General features: G+C 42.1%; 1 protein-coding gene across 3 annotated transcripts in view; it reads left to right on the top strand.

Moving 5' to 3' along the window:
- Positions 1 to 1,049: 1,049 nt before the first annotated feature.
- prr36a (proline rich 36a) overlaps positions 1,050 to 26,946 on the top strand; it is a 31,193-nt gene continuing 5,296 nt past the window's right edge. For 2 of the 3 annotated variants that reach the window (XR_014277446.1, XM_082537708.1), the window contains exons 1-5: positions 1,050 to 1,367; positions 16,138 to 16,836; positions 16,981 to 17,071; positions 23,360 to 23,541; positions 23,848 to 26,460. Coding sequence is in view for 2 of the 3 variants with exons in the window: in XM_082537708.1 (XP_082393834.1) it covers positions 16,251 to 16,836; positions 16,981 to 17,071; positions 23,360 to 23,541; positions 23,848 to 26,460 (3,472 nt within the window). In the remaining variant the exon portion in view is untranslated. The remainder of the gene's footprint in view (positions 1,368 to 16,137; positions 16,837 to 16,980; positions 17,072 to 23,359; positions 23,542 to 23,847; positions 26,461 to 26,946) is intronic. The other variant, XM_082537709.1, reaches the window with a different exon arrangement.

The following is a 26,946-nucleotide window of genomic DNA, read 5'->3' as shown; positions in this document are numbered from 1 at the left end:
TTCACCTATCTCGTGCAATAATAGGGTGAAAATTACACAAAAATGTAAGCAAAATCAACAAGAGAATAGGAAAAAGTAAAGTAAAAGATTAATATTTCACAGAGGAGCTTCATGAGTAAAAATCTGGGGGTAAAAGATTTTCTCTATCCACAGTTGTGGGAAAAGATGATAAAACAAGGTAGAGGCATGCTGTGCATAAGGCCTATAAGAGGAGTTTAATCTGATATGGTTCCTGTTGTTTACTCTGTGCAGCAGCAGGATTAGGTCGTATCTACAAACTGGAGATACTCCATCTTGTTATCCTGGCTTAGGGAGGATGAAATTGGAAAAAGGACAAGGTTATCTCAGCTTGGTCAGAGCATGTGCTTGTGTTTTAAAAGATGTGTGTGTCTGCAGGACAAAGCAATGCTGTTGAAGCCACAAATTTGCAGGGGCTAAATTCTAGAGGTGGGCAGATTGATCCAAATATTGACAGTATCAATACCAACACTGGTATTGGTAGTGGATGATACTAGAGTGAAAGGATCGATACTTTGTTTCTCTCCTCTAAGTTCCGTATATAGCCTACTGAATGGTGTTATTTATTTATTAAAAATGAAAAAATGTATCTCAAACATGAATATATTTTATTTATCCCTATAGGACATTTAAAAAGAGGTTGACATAAAGTCCTTTAAAAACAGGCACATTTAAATTCCAGCCCACCCCCCTCAAAAAAACAAAAACAACCCTGAAAAGTGTGTGTGTGTGTGTGTGTGTGTGTGTGTGTGTGTGTGTGTGTGTGTGTGTAGCCTTAAAACGTGTTCACAACTTGCCAGTTGATTATGACTCATGTCATATGTCATGACACACTGTTATGTATTGGCAATACTGGCCCTGTATTTATTTGATATCGGATCGATACCAAAATTTGTAGCATCGCACAGCACTACTGAATTCCTCCCGGACCACCTTGATTTCCAATTTTAAAGTCACGCGCTCACACAGGGACACGGTTTGACTACCACGTCACTCCTGCTTTGCATAACCGCCGGGGCTCGCGCCTTTGATTGGGCCGGCGGTGGGATTTAATCTGCGTTTTCTTTTATGACCGCCACGCTTCGCCTTCAGTCTGCAGCCGGACTCCTCCGCCACTCCTCCCCTTCGGGTCCGTCCTTCATTAAGGGGAGCAGCCCGTCGCCTCCTGCCGCTGCTCAAACGTGAAGGGAAGGACACGAGGAGGGACGCCCGCCGCTGAACGCGCGGCTCTATTGTTAGTTCAGTAAAATATACGGCTTCGCCTGCATATTTAGTGCGTTTCGCGTCGTCTGAGGGGCAGAAAGGGGCCGACTGTTTGTTTCCTCGGGAGTCTTAACGACGGCTGAAAGGTAACGGACAATTTACTACGCTGTAACGTTTCTGCCGCGAGCGACATCATTCGAGTTAGGCTACATCTTTGCACAGTTTTCTGCTAAATTTAAAAATTACAGTTCTACCTAGAAGGGCTCACCCTCTTTGTTTTATTTTAGCATCTCTTAAATGAAGAAAGCAGCGTTTGTTTTGAAGCCAGACGCCCTCTTTGTGGTGTGGAGTGGTCGGTGTGTAGCTTGATGGGATGATGGATGTGAAACGTTAGCACGGAGCTGGGCGGTGGTTCCGGTGTGCCGTTCTGTCTCGGGGTGAAATTTATCCCGATGTACGGTGCTCCAGGTTCTCTGTTTGACAGGGTCTCCGTTGGCATCAGATTCAGTTTACTGAGCAGCTTCACGCCAGCCTCCCTGGCGTACACACGCTATTGTTCTGCGAGGCAGAACGACGGGGCCCTCTGCTAATCGGTGTTATTAAAGCTCCCTTTGAGGCGTTTAAATCACCCAGAAACTCTAAACCAGACTATTGGGGAGGTAAAATTGGAACCAGGCGTGCAAAGTTGGATATGTGGGCATCTTGTGTTTTCTTTTCCTCATGTGGTGTATCTTTAGGCGTTCATCTGAGAATCTTACTTTGCCATTCATGCGTTAAGTTCCCCAGTCATTTTAAGCACCGTGCACCCTTTGTTTTCTTGGCACTGCCAGCTTAGTAGTTTCTTTCCAAGATTACCATCAAGGCCTGTTTTCATATTTGCATCTCTGCACATGGGGTGATCTCACTCTCCACCTGGCAAAGCAGTAAGTAAGGCAGACTATCAGAGGCACCGTCTGCAGATCTCAATGATAGAGCGATGCTGTTTATCCTTCAGGTTTTGGCTGTGAGTCTGCATTACATAATCACTGTGTTTTGGGGCTTGACTGGGTGTGGTGTGGCAGGGCTTTTGGAATCAGGACCAGTGACTGTCCCTGGCTTCAGAAATGTTATTTACATGCAGGCCCTTGCATTTGGGTGTGTGTTTCTTACTCCCAAACCCATTTCATCACTTGGATGTGACACAGGGTGTGGATGACACAGCCACATGACACCCACCCTTCTCTGTTTATTCTGACTGTCTGGCTAAGCTCTTAGAGGGTCATTACAGGTTTACTGCTGCTGTGTCCTACTTCAGAGGATGAATCTGGCAAAATCTGCACTTCTGCCCCATTTAAAAGGCTCATCGGAAACGAATGGAGAAATGCAGTCACCTTTTAACTGAATTTGAGTGACTTGGCTGGTGTATTTGTGCACTTCCTGGTCACAGATGTCGAGCATATGAAGATGCATCAGATATCTACTGTTTTAGCAGCATATGATGGAGTGTAACTTTAAAGTTAAGTAAAAGGCTCTCATATTTTGCCAGCCTGTGAACTTGGACACAGCTGTGTTTGGTTGGGTTTTTTTTTTTTTTCTCCCCTCATACTGTACAGCCACTTCCCCTGCCCACACCCCCGTTTCCTCTTCCTCTTCCCAAAGGTCAAAGCAACCGAGAAGAAGGGCTTGAAATAGTTTTCTCATTTCAGTGTCTTCTGTAACCTTAAACTTCAATGGCTGGATAAAGGGGGATTTATAAACAGGAATGTGCAAGTATTATGAACTCCTTTTTAAAATCCAAACTATCAGTAGCACATGAAACATTTTTACATTATTAGTACAAGAACTTAAAAAAAAAAACCCCAAAACAAACTACTATGTTGAATCGGAGGAATTGATTTAAGCATTTGCTTCAAGTTCTCCGCACATCCTTAAGCCCTGGTATGCTTGGCTTGTAAACTTTAAGGCTTGTTTTATGACTGAGCCTGGGCAGTGGTGCCTAATGGGGAGACTGCAGTTGTTGTTTTATTTCAGGCGTGACGGTCTGTGTGAAAAATGCAGGTGGCTGCGTTTGAGAAATCTAGTGTGACTGGCTTGTGTAAATGGGTACAGTGCACTAGGGAGCAAGTCTGTAACTGATTAACAAACCTGTCCTTTTGTTTTGCATGGAATGCTTCAGATACCTCCTTGTCAAACCTTGCCAGCTACGAGGCGCCTTCAGGTGGATTCTTGGTCGCGTTTGTGTCTGGTTGGAAAAATGCAGAAAGATTAAAAAAAAATAAAAGCACTAACAGTGGCTGCAGCGCTTAGTTGTTTTTTTTTTTTAACATTCAATTCTCTACACTCCAAACATGTTGCCTATTATGACTTCTCTATGACAGGAAAAAGGTAAAGGACCAGCAACAGTATAAACAACTGTTACAACACTAACAGACTGTCAGTGCTGGGATTGTTATTTGAGGTGATGGGTAAATAAAAGTGGCAATTTTATGTCTCAAGTTTCACTTTCAGTTTGATAACTGCAGTGATATTCTATAGCATTATTCCTGATTTTTGGCTATTTATTCAGCTTTGCATTGGCTCATCATGTGTGCATCGGCTCTGAGTGGATATGATGTCTGGGGTTCAAATCGTATTCAGTTCAACTCAGGTTTATTCATGTAGTGCTAAATCACTACAGCAGACACTTAAAGACATTTATATTGGAAGGTAAATGCACTAGAATTTTAGAAAGAAACCCCAACAATCCCATGGCCCACTATGAGCAAGCACTTGGTGACTGTGGGAAGAAAAAAAGTCCCTTTTAACAGGAAGAAACTTCTGAAAAGATGCTGTAGGTAGTCCAAAAAAAAGACCTACTGGCAAATTTAAAAAGAAGGCAAGTTTAACCAATAGAGTATTAATGCCCCTGTGAAATCATTCTTGTATTAATCATTTAAATTTTGAAAAGAAATTAGAGCTCATGTCAATCAGTCACCTTATTTCATGTCAAAAGTCAGAGCAGATGAATGAAAAGCGCATAACCCTTGCACAGCATGGCGTATTTGCATTTTCCTGGAAGTGAGCTGGTTACATCTTGTAACCAGAGTCCGTCTCAGTCCCACACTCATGGAAATTCAATCCACACTTTTGTCGTACTATACTCATGTCTGATCTGGTGGAAAGTTCATATGATGATCTTTTTAAAAATTCTGATCAGAATGAAAAATTCCCAATAGCTAGATGTTAACCACCTCCATATCAACAAACCAAACGTGTGAGTGGTTGTGAGGTAATTAGAATGATGCTCGGTGCTCACACTATGGGACTTTGATATGCAATTAAATTTGCAAACAAAAGGCAGAAAAATGGCTGCAAAAAGACAAATATCCTAAGAGAAACCAAAGGGGTTCGGATACAGCATCTCATTTTTCTAGTCAAGCATTGTGGTAATTTTTATTTATTTATTTTTATTAAATAAAAATGGAGCCAGAAGTGCTCATATTTAAGGGAGCTTTGCTGAGTTATCAGCTTTTACATGCGGTTTATTCGTTTATAATAAACTCACTGGGAAGAAACTCACATTTAGGGTTTTGTTTTCTATTTAAATTGTATTTTATTTATATATACATTTTTACTTTTAACCCCTAAAAGTTGTCTCATGATCGTTTTAGTAGATTGGACACCAGCAGATTTGCATAATGTTAGAGTGGCTCAGAGTCCACTCATGGGAATTTTGAAAATAAAATACTTGCAGCCAGGGGATGAAGTGGGATTTTTGCAGGCAAGATCTCATTATTTGCACTGTGGGACCAAAAAAGCAACCACAGAATTTGTGCTCTTAACCTCTCATAGATTTGTTTTCTTTGTGAGCCGGCTTGTGATTGGCTGTCTATTGAGTTACATGTTAACTGGCACAAAAGAGCATGATCTTTAAACTGATGGTCACACACCTACAGTAACACTCTCCCCCTCTGCACTAGGTCACATTAGTTAACTATTGTCAGTTTTACCACAACACTGCAGAGTTTGCCGATCCACAGCCGATTCGGCATTCCCAGATAGCCTTTTAAGTAACACATTATTAGCCTTCATTTTACTTGTTATGAAATAAATAGATAATTTCAATACCTTTCTATGAAATGTCATTTGTTTGGTTGAAAGCTATAGTTGTGATATTTGAAAGTAAATGGTAAATTCTATCATGTTGATTAATGCGGACTCCTCTTCTGTAGCGCTATGCTAGTTGCTAAAGTTGGCTAAAAAGTGGTACCACAGCTTTGGTTTCCATCAGTGTCTACATGCATGAATGTCAAAAAGCTGGATTAATTGTGAGTGCAGGGCTGTGAGGCTACCACCAGTGTGCTTGAACCCTGCTCCACTACATCTGTTTAGGAAGACTTTAAGGGTTAAACTTTATTTCATCCTTCACCCTTGTTGCCTGTGTTTCTCTCTGTAGCTGTGGGATGGTAAGGATGTAATGCTCATCACTGTGGTTTGGAGGCTGGTACTTTGCTGCCCATTAGGATAGAGTAGTGGATGCTGGCGCTGCATTTTTTTAGGTACTCTGTCTGGAACTGAAGCCAGTCTCAATGCACTGTAATTATTGAAACGGTACTTCAGCACTTTAGAAATATGTCTGTTAGCTCACTATGGTAGCCTTGAATGCCTTCCTAAAGCCAGATATTTTGTGGTTGTAGAATACAGCAAAATGGTTTTTAAAGATGTTTTAAAAATACATTTATAGGGTGTATTTATATTATAGGGTGTATTTGTGTTGTAGCATTACAAAGAACAGGTAATGAGAGAACTGTAAACAATGAGTCCTGTGTTTGTGTGTGGCTAAATGCCAACGGTTTTAACTAGATTAGTTTTTGTATTGTATGAGTAATATGATGCCTCAGAGCTTGTCCCCTCTTTGACACGTGCAGCCTTCATGTCCGCTAAAGCACGAATTGAGTTTCCTGGCTCTGAATCGGCCTTTAGGAGGTGACTGTGTATGTAAGTTGGTCTGTATTACCTTAAGTCTACCATTTTACTCTTATGTGTGACCATTTCAATGAAAAACAAATATATTTTATGTTTGAATTAATCCTGCACTTCTAAATAATATTATATTCATATTGTGTTTTTGGCTAGTCTCATTTATCCTGGTAATTTCCCTAAGAAAGGGTAAAACATCTTTGTTGGGTACCACAGTTTATTTATTTTTTGCATACAGGAAAACTGAGAACTATTGATAACTAGATAACTGCCAGAGAAGAAGCAAAGTTCACAACAACAATAAAATGTGTGTTTGTTTTGGATTGGCTGTGTATCTTTTATTATCCTTTGCCTCTTTCATGTGCATGAAAGTCTGCCAATGTGTATTTAGTTATGTGTGTGACAGTTCAGGGGTGTGGCTATCAGAAGCATGGAGGCAAGGTGTGGGATCGGTATCCATCTGTCCTCACCTTACCCGGCCCGGTCACAGAGATCGTAACTAATCTGGCTGCGGGCTCTTCAGTGTTATTGACTATCCGCCTGTCTATAACCAGTTGGCTGGTGGACAGGGAGTAGCCACTGAGTTGATTTAATATGCCAAAAGTGATGTCATCTCTGGTTTCTCTACAGCCCAGCCATTCTCGATTTTCGATCGAAACTCGTAATTGGCTCTTGTTTTGAATTGAAGTTGTGGAAAATGTAACAGGCCTGTAACATAATGGCATATTTCTTCAATCTCCCTTGGACTACATTTAACTGCATTTGTCTTTTATCTATGTGTTTCTTATGGGGCTAAATTCTAGAGTTGGGCAGATTGATCCAAATATTGACAGTATCAATACCAACACTGGAATTGGTAGTGGATTATACTAGTGTGAAAGGATCGATACTTTGTTTCTCTCCTCTAAGTTCAGTATATAGCCTACTGAATTGTGTTATTTGTTTATTTATGTCTGTGAAGGTTCTCAGTCATCCAGGTCATCGTAGTCAAAGGAGCTTGCAAAGAAAAGCGTCTGGACTTCTTTAAGTTGCTTCTTTAAGTTGCTTGAAGCAACTTGAAGTCCAGACGCTTTTCTTTGCAAGCTCCTTTGACTATTTGTTTATTTAGTTAGTTATTAAAAATGAAGAAATGTATCTCAAACATGAACCTTTTTTGTTGACTGTCACATTATTTATTTATCACCTATAGAACATTTAAACAGAAGTTGACATAAAGTCCTTTAAAGACAGGCACATTTAGATTCCAGCCCACACCCCCTTAAAAAACAAAAACAATCCTGAAAGCTGTAGGGTTTTGTGTTAACTAATTATTGTCAATTTAGTGGTCTTTAAAACAAATTCAGAATTTGCAAATGTCATGACACACTGCTCCCAAGGTAGTATTGGTATTGATGATGGCAATACTGGCCCTGTATTTACTTGGTATCGGCTCGATATCGAAATCTGTAGTATCGCACATCACTACTGAATTCCTCCCGGATCCCCTTGATTTCCAATTTTAAAGTCACGCCTCACACGTTTCTCGGTTTGATTACTACGGCACCCCTGCTTTGAGTGGGGTAATAGATTAGAGACTATGCTATTTTGAAAGGTAATATTTAACTCGTGGGCCAGGGCAGCTCCAACCAGCAATAAAATGTAAGTAACCATTTGGTGCGGTAAGGGTTGACCGATGGCAGATTTGAATGCTTCACTGCTTCACTGTGTGTTCAGTATATAAGAATGGGGTAGCTTCACACAAGTGTCCCTAGTCTTACAGGTGAAGTTTCAGTGCCAGCTGCTCCTCTGTCCCGCTGTTCCAGTTAATCCTCTGAGCACCCACCCCCCCATTCTCCTTAGCACCAAGCCTGAGTGAGGTACACACAATGGGGTCTGAATGTCCCCCCCCTCATAGCACTGTGATGTAAAACTCATTTATGCACACGAACATGTAAGAAGATCAGATGCGATTGCACAGAAATATTTCCATTCCTCTCCTCACTACTTAGATTTTTACCTCATTGCTGTTATTATTTGTTCCATTGTCAGGTTGTCCTTATGCCAGCAGGAAAGCCTGGCTTTTGCTTTTGAAAACCCTCCCAGGTTTGGAACAGATTGCAGCCCACTTCTCTGCAGTCCTTTAGACCACATCACTGCCAATAGCTGGGAGTCCATCTTGTTTTATTGCCACTCCCTTAAGGGCTAGCTGGCTAAGTCCATTTAACTTGTAGGTTCACTTAACCACCTGCTCCTAATGACAGTGTTGAGGAGCTTACAGTCACTTAGCACCTGTTAGTCTCCTGTATGGAATTGATTAAGCTGCATGCTTAACATTTAGTCCAACTCTAGTGATGAAAGTGTTTTTCTTTTTCTCTTTGCCAGGAACATTGATTATTGTCAGTAAGCACTTTTTTTTTTTTTTTTTTTTTTTTTGGTATCTGTGCAGAATGTTTTGCTGAAGTACTCCAAACACTTGTTTCTGGACAAGTGTTTTGTTGAAGACCGATAGACAACTTCTTGGCACGGTCTGGATAAACATTCATCAGTACAAATGCAGTCTTGGGTGCTGTGATGTAGGGCTTGTCAACACCAGCACATGGTTCAGTTATTTGGACAGAAGAAAAGAAACCAGTTAAGCTGCAAGATCACTCAAGGTTAATGTGGTTCTTTGTTAACGGATAACGAGGTTCTTGAGTGCCATTTGTTGTGTTGATGGGTTTTCTTCAAAGAGTGAGGAGCATGTGTAGGTAGTGCTGCCTTACATGCTTCAAGAGAATTTCATTGATGTTCATATTGGAACCATTGATAATGCAAAATGTAATGTTTTTGCTTTTCATTTCATGAATCTGTATTGATAGACTTGAGAGGATGTAGTCTAACTTTTTTTTTTTTTTTTCCCCCCTGTGGCTTACCTTTTGTGGTAGAACAGGTCATGTGGGTTACAAAACATTATGACTGGTAACAAGGAAATTGTGTTAAGCCACAGCTTAAGTCACAGCTCAGAAAAAATGTCTCAAGGAGGTAATGAATTGAGTTGCGCTGTTTTGGAAGATTAGTGAAGTAACAGGTTTTGTTTATCAGAAGTGTGGAAATGAGTGGAAAATGTATAGAATTCTGTTAAATAAGATAACGGACCCTTTTCTTTAAAATATGCACGAATGGTCACACCCAAAAGATCCACTTTGAGGTAATGTCTTCGATAGCAAATTTTTGGCCTTAACAGTTAATTTATGACAGATGCAAGGAATTTCTACAGTTTCTCACTAGCTCTTTGTAACTGCTGGAAAGTAGAGCTGGGCGATATATCGAGTTTTTAAAAAATATCGATATATTTTTATACGAGATATAAGATGTGACCATATCCTTTATATCGATATAGTCTATGTTACGTTATAATTATACTTGCGGAGCCGCAAGTTTGCCTTTCTTTCGTCCACTTTCGTCTTTACGCAACGTTACTCGGCCTCGCCTCTCCTTCACTGAACACAACTCCCCCTCCTCCCCCATCGCTTCACCTGCAGGAAGCGACAAGATGGACACGGCAAATCTCCGTTAACGAGTTACTGCGCATCGCCCCGTGCGTGGGGCTGGACGGCGTCAACGTGTTAGCTAGCTAACCACGCTAACGAGCTAACCACGCTAACGAGCTAACCACGCTAACGCCATGCAGCCCAGAGGTGCTGCACGGACTAAAATCCTTTCATTTTCTCAAAAGTTGACAGCGCGCCTTATGTATGAATTCTGGTTGTGCTTGATGGCCGCGAACCGATTTTATGTGGAACACGGCGCTCAGCAATCTGTCAAAAAATGTTTTAGTACGACTTTGGTAAGCTACGGAGCTGCACCGCTTGATGGATTGTCGGAGCATTACGGCTGAGCCTCGCGGAGTGATACGTACTGTGCTTCAACGTAATATTACCTTACTGTGTATAAGGACCATAAATGGCACCTGTTAAGAGACGTGGTTGCGAAGCGGATTACAAACTCCAGGCTGTCAGTCACGCAGTAGAAGTTGGGAACAGAGCAGCTGTGAAATCTGTCCTTGTTATAGTGCTCGTCTTTTACTTTACATTTTGACTGCACATTTGTGAGCTTTTTGTTATGCACAAAAACAACATTGTTTTCTTTTATTTATGGAGCATTATTATTTAATAAATGCTCATAATTTATTTTTGAGTAAATTTTATGTACATCTGCTCTATGTTAATAAAAGTGCCTGTGTGACATCTGGGACACAGCTTTGACTAAGAACTCTCTTTTTGTTCTTACTTTATGGCTTTAAAAAAAGATATATCGAGATATATATCTTATATCGCCATCCAGCTAAAAAATATCGAGATATGAATTTTGGGTCATATCGCCCAGCCCTACTGGAAAGCTACATAAAGTCAATAATCCAATCGCTGTATTACACTGCCCCCCGATAGTAGCTGACAAGCTGCCCCATCCTTCACTGACTTCCTGTTTACTGATTATTTATAACTTGGTACGAGCTGTCACCTTTTTTTAATATTTAATTATCTTGGATCAATTTGATCAAGTGAAGGGTTGTTCACAAAACATGGAGCAGGATGTATTTTCCACTATCTGTGCCATCAAGCCCAGATAGTGAATTACTCTTTGCAAGTGCATTCAGCCAGACCAGGTCTGGCTGTACACACCCACTGGGCAGTCTGCTGACTTAGCCTGTGGATCAGTGGCTTCTGGATCTAACAGCAGATTTCTAGGCCAACAGTTAATATTTTAATGGTTGGTTATCATTTACAGGGCTCGCAAAATCACTAGCCCGACGTCCCGGAGCTAGCGATATCTCCGGTCGGGCGACCAAAATCTATCTCAGCCCTGCCCGTCGGGTTATCATATAGCCCAACGGGCGGGGCTGAGATAGATTTTGGTCGCCCGACCGGAGATATCGCTAGCTCCGGGACGTCGGGCTAGCGATTTTGCGAGCCCTGATTTACAAAGCACATATATATCTTAAAGTCCGTGGTTTCAAGAGAGAATTGTGGCAAATGACATCTCCGTTTTGCTCTTTATATGGACTCCTTGAGCTGCACGAAGCCATGGTCTTCTAACTCATAATTTGGTCCAATGAACTAGACTAGAAACTAAAAACTAGAGCTCCTACCAGACAGCTCATTTCCTGCTTTTTGAAATGCAGATTGGGTCGAAAGTGACTAATAAGAACCCAATCAATACCTGTTACTGAAAGTCGCAGTAATTTCCTTCTTGGATATGTAGAAATTTTGACAGGAAATTATGTGGAGGTATATTGACTCACCAGTGGTTTGTAATTGGGGAGAGTGGCTTAATGCACAGAGACTGAACTGTTAAGACGTTTGTTTTCCAAGAGCCAATTGGTTTCCTTTTCATTCTCTGTGAACTAAACACTGACTTGGTGATGAAGCAGAAACGCCACTACTACCTTGTATGGTCAAGAGAAGCATGGATTTACACACACAGCCCCCGTTTACTTGGACTCAGTTTTCCTACCTACTTTTAGATTCTTGTTTGAAGGCTCGTTCTGTAAATCCTAAAGGTTTATGAAGTGGTGAGTACAGTAGGATTGAGTGAATGAGAGTAGGTTTCTTCATTTTTTTTAAATTTTTATTTTAATGAGGATGAAGCCTGAGCTCAAGGTTAGGAAAACCCCTGCCTTTCCCCAAACACCATTAAATGTCTTGATTTGTTTTTCTTGTAATTTGAGTGCCAGAAATCGAACACCCTCTTCCTGTTTGCCCTTTTTACACACTCATTTGAGCTCTCACTTGAACTGAATACCGCCTGTGTTTTTTCCTGTGTCGTACATGCATCTTGCTCAAACTCACACCAGAGGAAAGTTAATGATCAGTCAACCCATTTGTATACTTGGCCCTACTTCACTCTAGTGCTGAACACTCCCAGGCCTGAAACAACGGTCAAATTCACTACGGCAGCTTCCGTTTGCTTGAAAAACAATCTCCGAAGGTGTGGCTGTAGTAAGAATGCAGCGATGAATCAAGTGTGCCTGTGGAATTGCTGGAATGTAGGCAGGCCAGCAAATTCTGGTTTTCACTTTTTTCTGGCTGTCTCATTAATGGCAATGGATATTTTCATGTCACTCACACTTTGAACCTGCACCCTCTGCTCGTTCATACACTGCATCTTTGTGCATGTACACACAGCCCACGCATTCATCACTCTCCATTTGACCCTTGCACTGTTACTCATCTCATGCACATAAACGGACATGCACGCAGCCAGCTGTCGTTGTGTAGCCCCAAGGAGTCTTGAGGAAGTCAGAGCTGGAATGTGGATGGGGCGGATGTGCACTCGATACTGCTGCAGCTTTTAGGCCTTAACTTTCTTTTATTCTTCACTTTGAAGACGATGCAGCATCGACATGGATCATAAAGTAAAAGCTCAACCTTAATAAACTGATGTGGTCAGTTTCATGTAGCACTAACACATTTGCATTATGGATTTATCCTTTTTCTTAAATAATTTGATTTAACTGTGGGGTTCAGTTCTAAGTCTTATAGCCCAGTGTCTGACACACTGCTTTTTCAGCTAGCAGTCCAGAATGCACAATATTAGATGTATTGACACAATCCTCGTGGCCGTGTGACGCATAGACTAAGTTACAACGAAATGCGTAGGGGACAACTGTGCATTGAATAGCTGAAATATTTTCCTGTTTTACTTCACTGGCTTTTTCCCATTTATCTACAGTTTCTAAGCATACAGTCTGTCATGTGTATTTATGTCTCTGATATTTCATATTTACAACATCATTAGCAGTCTGGTGTAAATCTGCAGTTGACAGCATCTCTATCAACAGATCACCTTCAGCAGTCTGCACAATGCATCCCAAACCTCTGTCGTGCTCTAAACACAGCTAAATCCCCCTGTGCTTGTATTAACACAGTATTAAAAGTGACCCATTTTGTCAGGCACCACTTCTAACGTCTGGATGTGCAGAGGGCGAGACTGAGAGATGGGTTACGACAGATGCAATTAAACTGCTTGAAGACAGAAGTCCGAAATAAAATGTAATGACACATATTTCTATTGCAGTGCAATGTAAATGCCACAAAGACTACAGAGTTCTTGCTCTGTCTAGACACACTCCCTCTAACAGTCTAATAAAGTAATGACTGCATTAAATAACACTCTCCTCTCCTGCTTTTGGCCAAATGCACTGCTGCAGTCTGTTAGCCTTCAGGCATTTGCTTTCATCACAAAATCTGCAAAATGTACTAGATGTCAGGCATATTGAGTGATGTTGACTAGAAAAGGGTACGCTGCACTCATGAGGATTATGGCTCTTCAGTGAACTGAATTTCGAACACAAAATCTTCAGTTCTAAATAAAAAAAAAAATAATGAATTTAAAGAGCAGAATTGGCCAAAAGTTGCTCTGCAGAGCAACCTCGCCGTAAGACATCGCTTATCTCTGCACGACCGTGCGGCTGGGAGTTTGTATATCTTTTCGCTTCCCATCTGTGCTACGTCACAAAGAGTCAGCTGGTCACAGATGATGCCTTTTACTTGCCCAAAAGTTGATTCTGTTCATCTGGACGTAGCGTTTTGTGGGAGAAACGCTTCGTCACTCATCCAAGTGACTCCTTCAGGCTCAGCTGACTGCAGGTTTCACCAATCTTATAAACAGTACATTTGCATAATGACTGAAACAAATGTACTGTTCATACAGCTGAGACTGAAGAAGTCACTTGGATGAGTGACGAAGCGTTTCTCCCACAAAACGCTACGTCCAGATGAACAGAATCAACTTTTGGAGATTTACTTACCTGGATGATTGAGCATGCATCAAGACGTTGCCCGAAACAGGGTCACCATCTCAGAAGGAATGTGCTTTGAGCTTCTGTTTGCTAAGCTCCTAGCATTAGTAGCTTGACTGGCAAAACTATGCCAAGTACAGTACTGTCTGAGTAATCTGGGTAACGTTTATTGAGAAGAATAACCAGAATGTCTCCTCCAAGAGCTACACCCCAATAAATGTCAGTGCAAATATATTAAAATGGCTGAGAAGTGGTGAGGGGGATGTGAAAACAAACTTAATTTGGTATTTAATTTGCATACCACTATTCTAAGAGCTTTGCACATTTGGCTAATTAATCCTCATGTGAAGCTTGATGTTTTCCATGAGATGACACAAAATTACATTCGGTGCACTGCTCTCTCCCAACTTTGCTTACTTTGTGAGATTTTTAGCCACAAGAATCAGAGAAGGAAACATATGGAGTAGATTGAAACAACCGTAAAATCTGAAGTTAGCAAAGCAAATGGGTTGGGTCAGTTATTTAAAAGTAACACAGAAAAGGACTCTGTAGCTTTTATCGGCAGCTTTGGGGGTTGTGGTGGGGAGTTTAGTTTGGTTTAAAGACACCAAAAACTCTAAACAGACTAGTCAAACAAGTTCCTCCAGAATTTCCAACCAATAGTCCATGATGAATTTGCATTTAGAGGCATGAATCAGTAGTTATTGTTAAGACTTGATATCGAAAAGAAAATATTTAACCTTCTTGCTGTGGGAGAAAAAGTCTGGGATCTCTGAAAAAATGACGGGGAAAAAAAAGTTACTGTAGTGCATGCTGTTGTACACAGTGTGGCTTTATAAATGCACTGAGTAATCTGATGTCTGTGGAAACTCTTGCTCCTTGGAACTGTTAGTTTATGTCAGATGTTTTTGCTTATCTGTAGGGGTTTAGGACTTTTACAAATATTTAGAGTAGAGGAGAGTGCATTTGCCATAAAATGCAGGTCATTAAGTTTCTATAGTGGAAAAGCAGCTTTGCTCTCTTGGTTTACCTAATTTAACTACTTGACCATTTTCTAGAAGATATTTGCTGGGGGGGTTTCCTGTCCATCTTTATTCATTTGCCCAGTTTGTTTGCTGTACCATGCAGGACTTCTGCTTGCTAGATCATCCATCTGTATAGCAATTGACTGGTTCTAGATCTAAATGCAGGGGAAGTAGAGAAGGGGGTGGGTGGGGGGGCTATAGAAAACCAGGAGATGAGTGTTTAGGAGGGGGTTGGTAGAGGGCTCTGTGGTCAAAAGGGCAAAGACACGGGGCCTGTGGGTAAAAGGGATGATTGAGGGAGGGGATAAATCCATTAAGCATCTGGGAACAGCTTTGTCCCGTCATAGCAATATAAATTCCAGTTTGATGGTTAATAAGCTAAAGATCTGCGACTCGACTAGCACGCAATCTCCAGATTGCCCCTCGGGCTTTGTTTTCGTCACTTCTTCACCACAGCTTCTTTTATAATTAATGTCAAGTTCTGATTTTCCACAATTTCTGTCTGCATTTTTGCCATTGCACTAAAACTGTTAAACAGTCATAGGATGATATTTGTATTACACTGCATCTGTTCAACACAAAACTATTGACAACAAATGGGTTATTTGATGCTCGTTTCCCACCGTCTCATCGCCTGTGGGCTCTCAACTAGGAAAACCTCTCCTGGTTTTCAGCTCTCCAAACCACAGATTTTTATTTTTTTTTTTCCTCCACTGAGTTTTAAGCTGCTGGAAGCAATTTGGAGCAGTGGTGTGGTGTTTGTTTTTTTGGTTTTTTTTTTTGTTTTTTTTTTTTGGGGTTTTTTCCCCTAAAACGTACAGTTATAGCAATTCACTTTCTCTTTATTGTGGTATTTTAATGGTAATTGCCTTTAGTTTAAGTAGATTCTTGGCCATTATTGATGCATTATTGTCATGGTTGTGCCACATTAGTTGATGGAGTAGTCACTCTAGAGGAGGGTGATTTTTAGTGAGAATATTTGCTGGCATCTCAGGCTGCTTGCTTCCTGTGTTTCTTAAACTCTCCCAAATTCCACTGAGGCCCCTTACCATAACTACCGTTTCCTTTGGCTGACAGGGACATAATTTATCATGTGAATCCATGATATTGCAGCATAGTTTAATTCAGCTTTAAGTTGAAGTACAGTCAAAACTGAGCTTGGAGGTTAACCCACATTTTTGTATTCTTTTTCAGCAGGACGTCCTTGTTAAGGATAAGAGGAACTGACCGTTCAGGACAGGTGTGAGCCCGTAGACGTAGATATCTGCATCAACTCTAGCAGCATCCACACGTTTCTGAAGTAGGGTATGAAACCGGATGGGGTTAGCATGGAAACTACAGAGCCCAGTGAAGGTGAAGCTGCTACTGTAACAGAGCCTTCCTCATTACAAGAAAACATAACTGAACAAGCCCCATCACAGGCAGATGATGTAGCAAATGATACTGCATTAACAGCTGCTCCAAAGGCCAATGGCAAACCAGTGCCTGCGCAGGCCAAAGTTAAACCAAAAGCTGGTGGGCCTCAAACGAAGCTTTTGGCCTCTGCTGGGGCTTCCAGCTCACGGCCTGGTACTGCCTCAAATCGCACTGCGAATGATGTCAGATCTGCCTCCGGTGTTTCTGCTGCTCCAGGCAAGAAGACTGCAGCAACATCTACGGTAAAAACATCTTCGTTAGCAGGAGCTGTACCCAAAAGACCACTGGGTACATCAGCAGTTTCCACAACAGCCAATAACCAAACTAGAGTGCCTGACAAGAGGTCTGCTGGACTTGCCAGGACTACCTCTGTGGCTGCTGCCACAGTAACAAATGGTACCAAACCATCAGTGAATGGCACACCTAAGAAGAAACTTGCAACGGAGACTGTTAATGGAGCTAAACCCAAAACTACAGGTGAGTCTTAAGGAGCTGTGACAGCTTAAGGTTCAACACAGTCCTCTAAATAAGGTATGATGAATAAACTGTCTTGTTCTGATTTCTCTGTCGTCTCATTGTCTTTTCTGTTTGTTTGTTTTTTTTGTGTTTTTTTTTTTTTAGCTGTTGCCAGCAGAGCCCCTTCTACTGCTCCAAAAACCAGTGCTTTGACCACAGCTAAAGCTGCTGGTCCTGCTGCATCAAAAACCACAAGGTATGGCTTTCTGTCATAAACTGGGAACAGGTTCCAGCAGTTTACAAGTCTAGTAGCACAGTCTGTGAAAATGTGGGTGGAAAGCCCCTTTATTTTATCAGTGGTGTGCTAACAGATACCCCTCTCTTACTTCCTCCATCCTCTTCTGTTTCTTTCATACATGTCTTCCTTTTCTCTGATCTCCCTCTGACATGAGAGTTTTGTAATCCCCTTTCAAACTGGATGAGAGGATGACTTTATCTCAATGCCCTGAAAAGGAGCAGTGAAGAACGATGCTCATTGTGGTCTTTGGGCCATTATTGAGTCAAATTTCACTTAAAGTGTGTGAGTCATGTTAGCAGAAATAACCTGAAACAGAGGGCCTTAACAGAACCAGTGATACTGAAGAACTACTGCTTTGTCATGGGCAGACCCCCCCTGGCAGAAACCAGACCCACCTCCCCAGGGCAGAGAGCTGTTGACTTGGATCATAATCCCTTCTCATACTGGGTTGGTGGTTTGGATAGAGCGCTCTAGTTGGACTAAACAAAGCACGAATGATCCTTTTGTGTGCTGTAGAATTTAGCAGTTGACCCAGTCACTGCTGTCACTTCCACTAGTAAGCTTTTGTTATGCATTTATTATGTACTGTGTAGAACGATTGCTACCTGAAAGCCCAAGCATGAGAAACGAGTCATTGCAAAGTTTTTGATTTTGTGAGACATCCACAAATGAAGAGTTCTTTTGTTATACTTCACAAAGAATTGGACATAATAGACCAATCCAGCATCTTTCTACAGGATGTGATGTTCTGTATGGAGAGGCTTTATTAGATTTGATCTCCCCTTGCCTTTCCTCTTAATGCCCTCTTATTGAATAAAGGAATAATGTTCTGCATTGTCATTCCTTTAAGCAACAAAGACCCATTATGTTCTTATTTGGCTGAAAGTAACTATCATGCTGTAGATACCTGTTTATAAACTCTAACTAGTTTCAGTACCATTTGTGAAACTGGTGCAAAAATTTGTACTAGGCTTGAGGATGGAAAGGAATAATGCAAAATCATTTTATTACTTGCTCAGAGATGTTTGTTTTTTTTTTTTTTTTTGTTAAATCATATTTTCAGTTTCCCTTAATCTCAGAAGTTCATTAAGCTTTAGCTGCTGAGATATATTTAAGTTATTAATACTCTGTGTTGTCTGTGTTTTTAATCAGTGGATTCCTCCTTGCATTACTATTCCAAACGATGCGGTGGCTGAATCCATCTAAGATCACAGGTCTAAAAACTCAGTGATATTTGTTTTACAATGATATAAAAAGGAGAAATGGTTAAAACTCCCAGACCAGAGAGAAGATGATGTGGTTTTTGGTTAATCAGCTATTCATCTTCGCTTTTTTTTTTTTCTTTTTTTCTTTTTTCTCTCTTTTTTTCCAACCAGTGGCCAAGATCATTTTATAAAAGGAAAAAAAATCCAAAGCGGCACCAGGTGGTCTGTCCAGATAGCTGGAACTATTTTCTGTTACCCTGTACAAGTGTGGTAGGGTGTGTACATGAAGAAGCAGATCCTCTGAATTAATTAGATGAGGCATTTCAAGTGTCAGAGTCTGATTACACTGCTGCATCATCCTTATGTGATTGTTTCCTGGCTGGTTTCCTGGGACTTGGCATCAGGCACTCTGCTTTCAGGAGAACGGCAGCAGGTGGCTTTTTTTTTCTCTTTTTTTTTTTTTTTTTTTGGATGAGGGGGGTGACACGGTAAAGTCAGTAGCGTGTCAAATCCAATGTGTAGGGACATTAGTGGTGGTGTGCATTTCCCTTGGTGTTTGTACTAGCCCTCTGTTAGAGTCGGGCACAAACATCAGCGAGACATGACGTGCATTAGTCCTAAGCCTTGAATAGGGCTCGGCATTATGACAACTTTTTGGGTTTATATTTTTGTGTTATGCATTAATTTATACATTAATAGGATGCAGACAGTGTTATCCACACAACTGGATTCTACACATGCATGCACGAAGAGTATGTGTGAGCAATAATCAGCCTCCTTTCAAGTGAATTCTTCAGCCAGACACAAATTTCTTTGAGAACAGACACAAATTTGTTTTTCTTAAGCTCTGCATGTAAACTGTAGTCCATATTTTGTGTAGCGGCACATGAGTTCCTGCTGCCGGTTCTGGTCAGAATAATAGTTACTTAAATTCACTGAAATCAGTTTACCCTGTGACTGTACAGTATTATGATTGTTTAAACTTTAAATGGCTCCTGACTGAGAAACTGACTGCGTTTAGAAATCGTCCTACTATTTAATAATGTATAAAGCATTTTCCCCAAATTTGTATCTTTTTATTTTTTTCTTTAAAGATGATTTCTGGTTCACACTATTCAGCAGTATTCTTCTTTATTGCTCCAATCTTTGATAGAAATGCATACAACAGGCTTTAATGGTGGTGGGGGAAGACCTGCACAAAAGGGATCTCCTGTTGCTTGTAATTTCAGCTCTGCTTTGTGTACTGTATTATTATACTGCTATGAAAACAGTAGTTATTGTTAGCCAAACTATCCTGCAGGAGGAAGCCATATTGACAATTTCGTACATGTAAATATTTCATGTGGACTTGAGTAGCAGCACACTGCCTGAGACTAACCTCTTTCTCTCCCAACAGGAGAAGTGACTTAAAGTAATAAATCATTTAAAAAATAATTTTACCAATGGAGAAAGTGAATGAAGGGTACATAGGATTTGAAGATTGTGTTAGACTTATGAGCTTTTAAAAAAATGGAATTGGTGCCTGGGAACAGTGGGGAATAAAATCTGATTGATCAGCAGTGCTGGGTCTGTGAACACTCATGAACAGTGAAGTCAGGAATGTTTTATTTATTTCAGGGTTTCTTAGCTACACCATGTAACAGACACAACATCACTGGGACAGAGACATCCTCCAGTCCTCTGAAGCAGATTAAGATTAATAACTGGAGTAGAAGCCAAATGCTGTCAGATCTGACATTTGCTTTGGTCCACTCTCCTCCGATGATGGGCTGTGGTGTCCTTGCACTGACTGAGCAATCCGTTCTTGTCCACCCCACCCCCTCTTCCCTTCTCTCTTCTCTGCCTCTTCATCCCTTTTCCCCCTGCCTTCTGTACATGCACAGTGCTGGGAATTTGGCCAGGAACTCCTTAAGTCCTCCTTAAAACTTCCACATCCATCTAAAATTCAAACTAATGTATCATTTACCTGCATGCACAATAAAATGCAGCCCATGTCATGTTCCTGAACAGTCTATAAGATGATTAATATTCAAAGGGTCACCATGGGAAATGGACAGAATTGCTGGTGGGCAGTTCTCCTGGATATGTAGACTTGGGATGCTAAAAGCAAAATTGCAATCGAAAATGCATTCAAATTTTATTTTATTTATTTTAATTTTTTTTTGCATTATCCCTTTAGGGATGAAACAGTCATTTCTCACCAACAGTGTTGGCAGGGAGCAGGATTACTCCAACAGGAAAGACCCATGGCATCTGTCACACTGACAGTGGGTGCCTAGAGCATTAGAGCCAAAAACTGGCTGCACAGCTACCGCTAGGCTCCAGACTGCACTGAGTTGATTCATGCCTTGACTCTTTATTGTCAAGGAGATAACAAAGTCCATACAAGCCTTAGGAATGTGTGTGCCTCTGTGGAAGGAGTAAATCAGCTAGTTTTGGACAGGCTACAAACCAAACAAGGTACTGCAGGAGCTATCCATCTCACTCTACACCATTTGAAGTGATGTGAGTGGAAAGGGACTGGGGGGGGGCAAAGACAAAAGATTGTATAATTAAACTACAATCTGTCCAGTAGATCAGTAAAATAAAAATGTCTTATTTTTTTTAAGGATAAACTGATTTGATTAAAGTATAATGGATATACTTTTTATTTTGTTGAATATTCTGGTGTATTATATAAATGTGTCAAATTCAATAAAGCAAAGTGCAACAAAAAACAACACTGACTTACTAGATGTAGGAAAGGGGGTTGTAGATGGAGTAGGTGTGGCTTCCAAAAGCCCCTCAAGCTCATGTTTACACTTCCAGTTTTGGCAAAACAGATGTTGCAGATGCTCAGTGCATTAATGGCATGGGCATATTACAGCATCTGCTCTAAATATTAATATGACTGCATGGCACGGAAAGCCCATTACTTATCAGTGACTCCCCTCCTTTGTCGACCTTTGGCTTTCTGATGACCTCATGTTAGGACATTAACATCACATGGATGGCTGTTCAGAGCCTCTCATCTCTTTGGACTGTGGTTTGTATTGATTTCAGGCCTCTGTTGGCAGGAAATGTAATCTGTACTATTACATCAACAGCAGAACCACCAGCCACCACCCATAGACCATGTGTGAAGGCATTAATGGGGACTGTCTTTTCCTCTTTGCGCTGGTTCTCTGGATCAAAATTGATGAGTTGTGACTTGCTATAAAACAGTGGAAGGCAGAGCAGGGTTGTTTGAGGTTATGTCTGTGAACTCCTGCTACTCTCTATGCCCATCACTTTACTGTCTTTTCTCTCTCACTCGCTCCCCCTGTAGATAAAGTCATTAACTCAATTTTGTCCACCTTGATTCCTCTTGTAATTGGGTGGTGCTTTCAGGTTATATTTTGCTTGGATGCAGTATTGGATAGGAAACGACTTCAGTAATTTTTTTCATAGTGGTGTGTTTTTTGTTTGTTTTTGTTTTTTTTCCTGCTTTTTATCAGTACCCAAACTTAAGTCTGGGCTGATATTATCTCAATGTATGGCACAATTTGCTGTGTTTGGGCTGCCCTTTACATTACGATCCAAATCATCTGTCTGATAGCAGCCAATTACAACATCCCTTAGCTATGTCTGTACAGTGGCTGTCTGATCTCTAGGAAAACAGATGGCCATTGTAATGGTTATTGTAATGTGGGAGAAGCATGCAACCCAACTGAAAGGCATCAACATTATTGTGCATTCTCCTGTTCATGTCTGTATCAGCTACCAAATCAGCAGGCCAGGTCAAAAAGAGGAAGACGCAAGGAAGATTTTTGTGCTTGTGAAGAGTCCTCGTAGTTCCTGAAGGAAAAACTAGTCCGTCTTTGTTAGAAAAATGGTTTGCATGTGAATTTTTTACAGGCTGAGATTTTGCATTGTTTGTTCAATGTTTGTTCAATGAGTGCTGGACCTGCCTGCAGCTGCAATTTGCTCATTTAACCAGCTCTCTTTACTTGTAGGTCAGTTAAAGAAGTAGTGTACGACAGCCCAGGTGGTCGACTCCATTTAATTAAAAATAAAAAAATATAAATAAAATTGACAACACCTATGACAAATTATTAGTCAGCGAAATTACCTTCGCCACCTGCTAAAATTAAGCATGTTTAAAGCATTTATGTACTGGGTTCACTGTTCAAACCTGGAATCTTTTACAGTCTTTGTCTTGGAGCTTGCAGGCTAAAGACTGCCTAATGTCTGATGCACAAAGGCTGTTGATTGCTTCAGTGTGCTCCTGCTTATAGTCTGGTGCATTCATAGCTACTGAATAGGCGGCATGTACTTCTTTCTCCACACTGTCCACACAACGTCCTTTCTCATTAGTATTTCCAGTAGTGTGTATTCATCTGAAGCAAAATATTTCCTGCTGCGTGTCACATGTGAGGAAGAAAAACTGGAAATAATTGAGACTTGAAGCTGTCAGAAGCTCATGTATGAAAGTGTCTATAATGTAATATGAGACTCTGTTGTAGGCATAGTGTAAACGACGTGCGGAGGCAGATATACTGTGAAGGACTTACTAGGGAAGCAGTAAAAGGTGAGGTGTGTGGCAATAGTATGAGTTTTTGTAGTTGCAGTTGGTGTGACTTAGTAGATCACTGCAGTGTCTCATGAGAACTCCAGACTGAGTAGCAAATCAGGACCTTGGTGAAGAAGAGACTGTAAAATGTTCTTTGGGCCTTTTATGGCTATTAGTTCCCATTTCTCTTCTCACTGTGCTTTAATCTTCAGTTGGTTGGGGATTTATTTTTTTTTCGTTATTTTTTGGGGGGGGGGGGGTGAAGAAGGCATTATTACGTGGCTGTAGATGAAAGGTGCTGTTAATGGATTCCCATTGTTGAAATTACCTTTGTGGCTTATGTGTAGTTGATCATTTATTTATGCTCGTAAATGCATACAGAGGTGGAGTCTTTGATTTCATGCTTGGACTTTTGTTAACAAAATGAATGAACCACACAATAAAGCTGTGTGTTTTAGGGGTGTTTTTTTTTTTTTTTTTTCACCCTTCATTGTTTTTCTCTGCCTGCAGGCCTTCTCCAGGTCTCTCAACTTCTAGACCTACGTCTGCTACATCCAGGCCTCCCACAGCTACAACCAAGCTCTCCACCGCTGCAACTGCCAAAACTGTTTCCAGAGTTAATACAGCCCCATCTACTGGCAGGACCACATCAGCACAGCCTAAACCACCAGCAGCAGCTGCTGCTAAGAAAGGTGAGAAGACAAGATACTCTTCTGAAGCAAAGTCCAATTTGACTCTGTATATCGGAGACCTATATAATGGTCAGATTTAATATCTGTAGTAAGTCTCAGCATATGTTTTTAGATATTAGTGAAAAAATGTTTGTGTGAATCTTTGGAATAGAAATGCCTTGTATTTGTTTCTACTTTAGCACTTTGTACTCAAATTAAAATAGTCAGCTACCTGCATTTGACTACTCATACATCAGCTGCATGATGATCAACCAGTAGGAGTGTATGAATTTATGTTTTATTAATTTTTATTTATCTTCTCACCAGATGTCACTCGACCACCACTTACTACACCAGTCAAGAAACCCACAACAGCTGCAGCTGCTACTACCAAAAAACCCGAACCCTTTAAACCTGTGGCCACCGTAAAGGTGAGCACTACATCTAAATCATCCACGACAAAGCCAGTGGACTCAAAGGCATCACAGTTCAAACCAACACAGCCTGCAAAACATGCCCTCACAAAGAAACCCGTCGCTTCTCAACGATCACTTGCCACTAGCAGACCACCCTTTGGCCAAACGCCACCTTCCTCTCCAGCCAACAAAGCGGCAAACGACATGCCCTCTAAAACAAAACGTGGACCCAAACCCACTCAGACTGTCCCACCATTCTCTGCCACCAAGAAGAAAGACGTTTCAAACACTACCACATCTGCTGAAGCGTCAGAGAGTAACGCAGCAGCTGCAGTAGCCGCTACTGCAGCTGCAGTTGCAGCTGGTACTGCAGCAGCAGCTGTGCTAACTGAAACGCAAGCAGAGGCCAAAGCAGCCTTACCACAAGAGTCATCCTTTGCTGCACCAGAGGAGGTGCCTGCCCCAGCTTTGCCTCAGGAGACCACTGCAGAGATGGCACCTCAAGAGGCCCCTCAAAGCCAAGAAGTGGCTCACTCTCCTCCACCGTGTTCTGAGACAACCTTACCAGAGAAGTCTCTGCTCAAAAAAGAAGTTGAAGGCAGTGCTCCCTTAACAACAACAGCACAGGAGCCAACCCCTTCGTCAGTCATGCCTTCATTATCACCTGAGGCCTCAACTCCAGACTTGTCAGAAGCGAATGTTGACTTGTTAACAGACCAGGCCTCCTCTACATCTGCAGTCCTTCCAGCAGCGGCAAATGCTGTCCCTCAGATAGTCCCTCCGGCCAATCTAAATGAGGAAGAAGATGAAGAGGAGAGGGAGGGAAGCCAGCTGGTTTCTGTGTCTGAAATGAGTGGAACCACACAGCCCACAGAGGAGTCCCGCCCTGGGTCAGCTGGACTAGTTGGGGGGTCTGCTTGGAGAGCCGGTGGTGCCTTGCTCTCTGAGCTGGACTCTGAGGAGGTGAGCGGCAGTCAGCAGGGTGCATCTGAACTGAGCGCCCCTGGTGTCCTGGAGGGCACAGAAAGCACTGATGATCTGGGAGATGGTAGTCTCAAAGGAGCCATTGACATGGAAGGAGCCTCAGCAGGTTCTCCTGACTTTGAGAAGGTTCCTGACATACCAGTTAATGATTTTGATGAAGACGAAGATGACGATGAGGACGAGAATGATCGGGTGATTGACATGGATGTAGGCTCCGAGCGGGCAGATGAACCGCCAAGACCCAGGCATGACAATGATGTAGAAGAGGAGGAAGACGATGATGTGGAGATGGCGAGTGAGGGGGTGACTGAAAGTGGGTTAGAAAGCTACGGGAATGCAGATGAGGATGACTTTGCTGAGGATGAAAGGCTGGACAACTTGAACAGGGTGGCCCAACCACCACCTCCGCCGCCTCTGCTGCCTGCTGCACCAGCTGCTCAGTGGGAACAGCTAAACCCTTTTGCAGATCCCTGGGCAGAACATCAACAGCAACAGCGGGTTCTTGATCCTGAGCTGGTGGGAGCAGCTGCAGCAAGCCCTTTAGCAGACCCTTTGCGAGCAGATTCTGAGACCCCAACGCAGACCTCAGCTCATGCCTGGCTGGAAATGGGATCTGCCCCTTTTGTTCATGAAAGCTTAGAAGTTCCCCATCATTTGTCTATCAAAGAGGAGCCACAAAATCTAGAGGGCCAAATGTACTTTGATCAGACCAATACAGCTCCAATGCAGACTGCGCACCCACCCCCCCTCTCTGCACCTGGAATGTCTCTGTCAAGCACCGTTAGCAGTGAGACCAGCACACCTGAGGAACTGGGGGACTATAACCGAGACGTAAAGCTCCAGCCACAAAGTTCACAAACCCCAGTGCTTTCTCCACAGCCTGATCTGGAGGGAGGAGATGAGGAAGAAACTGAGCCAGAGACCCTCCCTGCTGATGAAGTTTTGGGAGGCCCTGCAACTGCCCCAACCTCCAACCCGTCCTCATCCTCAGTAACAGAAGATGAGGCCAGTGACACGGAAGGAGAAGCTCAGCTGGATGATTCCTTGGAGACGCCACTAGTCTCCAACATAACCTTTGACAGCCAGCCTTCAGCCCAGCGCTGCCTGTCCACTGTGGAAGAGGGAGAGGAGGCTGAGACGGAGACAGAGGGCCGTGCAGGGGAAGACACCACTCCACCCTCGGCTACTTCACTGGCATCCTATGGCTTTGACACAATCACCACAACTTCAAACTCCAACGCTCAGTCCACAGGGGAGAACTGTATCAAAAGCCCTGGTATTTTCTCCTTGGAGGAGCTGCCCGAGGAAGCCAAGGAGTCCTGTTTGATCCCACAGCCGTGTCTCGCAGAGCAGCAGTACATAGAGTGTGGGAAGCAGGAAGGAGAGTCGGCTCAACATGTCAGAGAGGAAGCGCCGGGGTCAGATGAAGCGCCAGATCGTTCATCCACTCACCGTTTACAGCAACCAGAGGAAAACCTGGATGATGCCCAGCCTCCATACTATTCTGCTGTGTGTGATAAAACTGAGGACTCTTTTGCAGGTAACGTATAGTTCATCATCTCCCTAACAGCCCAAATCATGACCCTGTCCTCCTTTTGGCCCTGTAGACCAGTCTCCCCTTAATATCAGTTAGATTTCTTGTTGTTTGATCTGCAATCTTTGGGTGTGGATGTAATCAAAGTTAAACTCCCAAAAAAAGGAAAAAAGAAACGGAGAGCAAAAACAGGACAACCATGGCACTTCAACCTGCTATTAAATTTCCATTTAGAGCATATGGCTTCAATTCCTGTATGTGCAATAGCTATGTCTATTTCCATGTAATGTGTGAGCGTGCCTGGGTTTTGGTTTCTGTTCAACACAGAATTTTGTGGCTGCCCTGAACTGGCATGGATGTGACTTGTCTGTTTACAGCTCTTAATGACGGAAACCTAACAAAAGAAATGTGGAATGATGTTTCCATGTGTATTTATCCTGTTGCATTTTACTGAACTAAGAAGCTAATGGCTAATCATGAGATTCTGATTGT

Source organism: Aulonocara stuartgranti (assembly GCF_965226115.1).
Source record: "Aulonocara stuartgranti genome assembly, chromosome: 6".
NCBI classification, from domain to species: domain Eukaryota; kingdom Metazoa; phylum Chordata; class Actinopteri; order Cichliformes; family Cichlidae; genus Aulonocara; species Aulonocara stuartgranti.
This window is presented reverse-complemented; position numbering and strand designations above follow the sequence as displayed.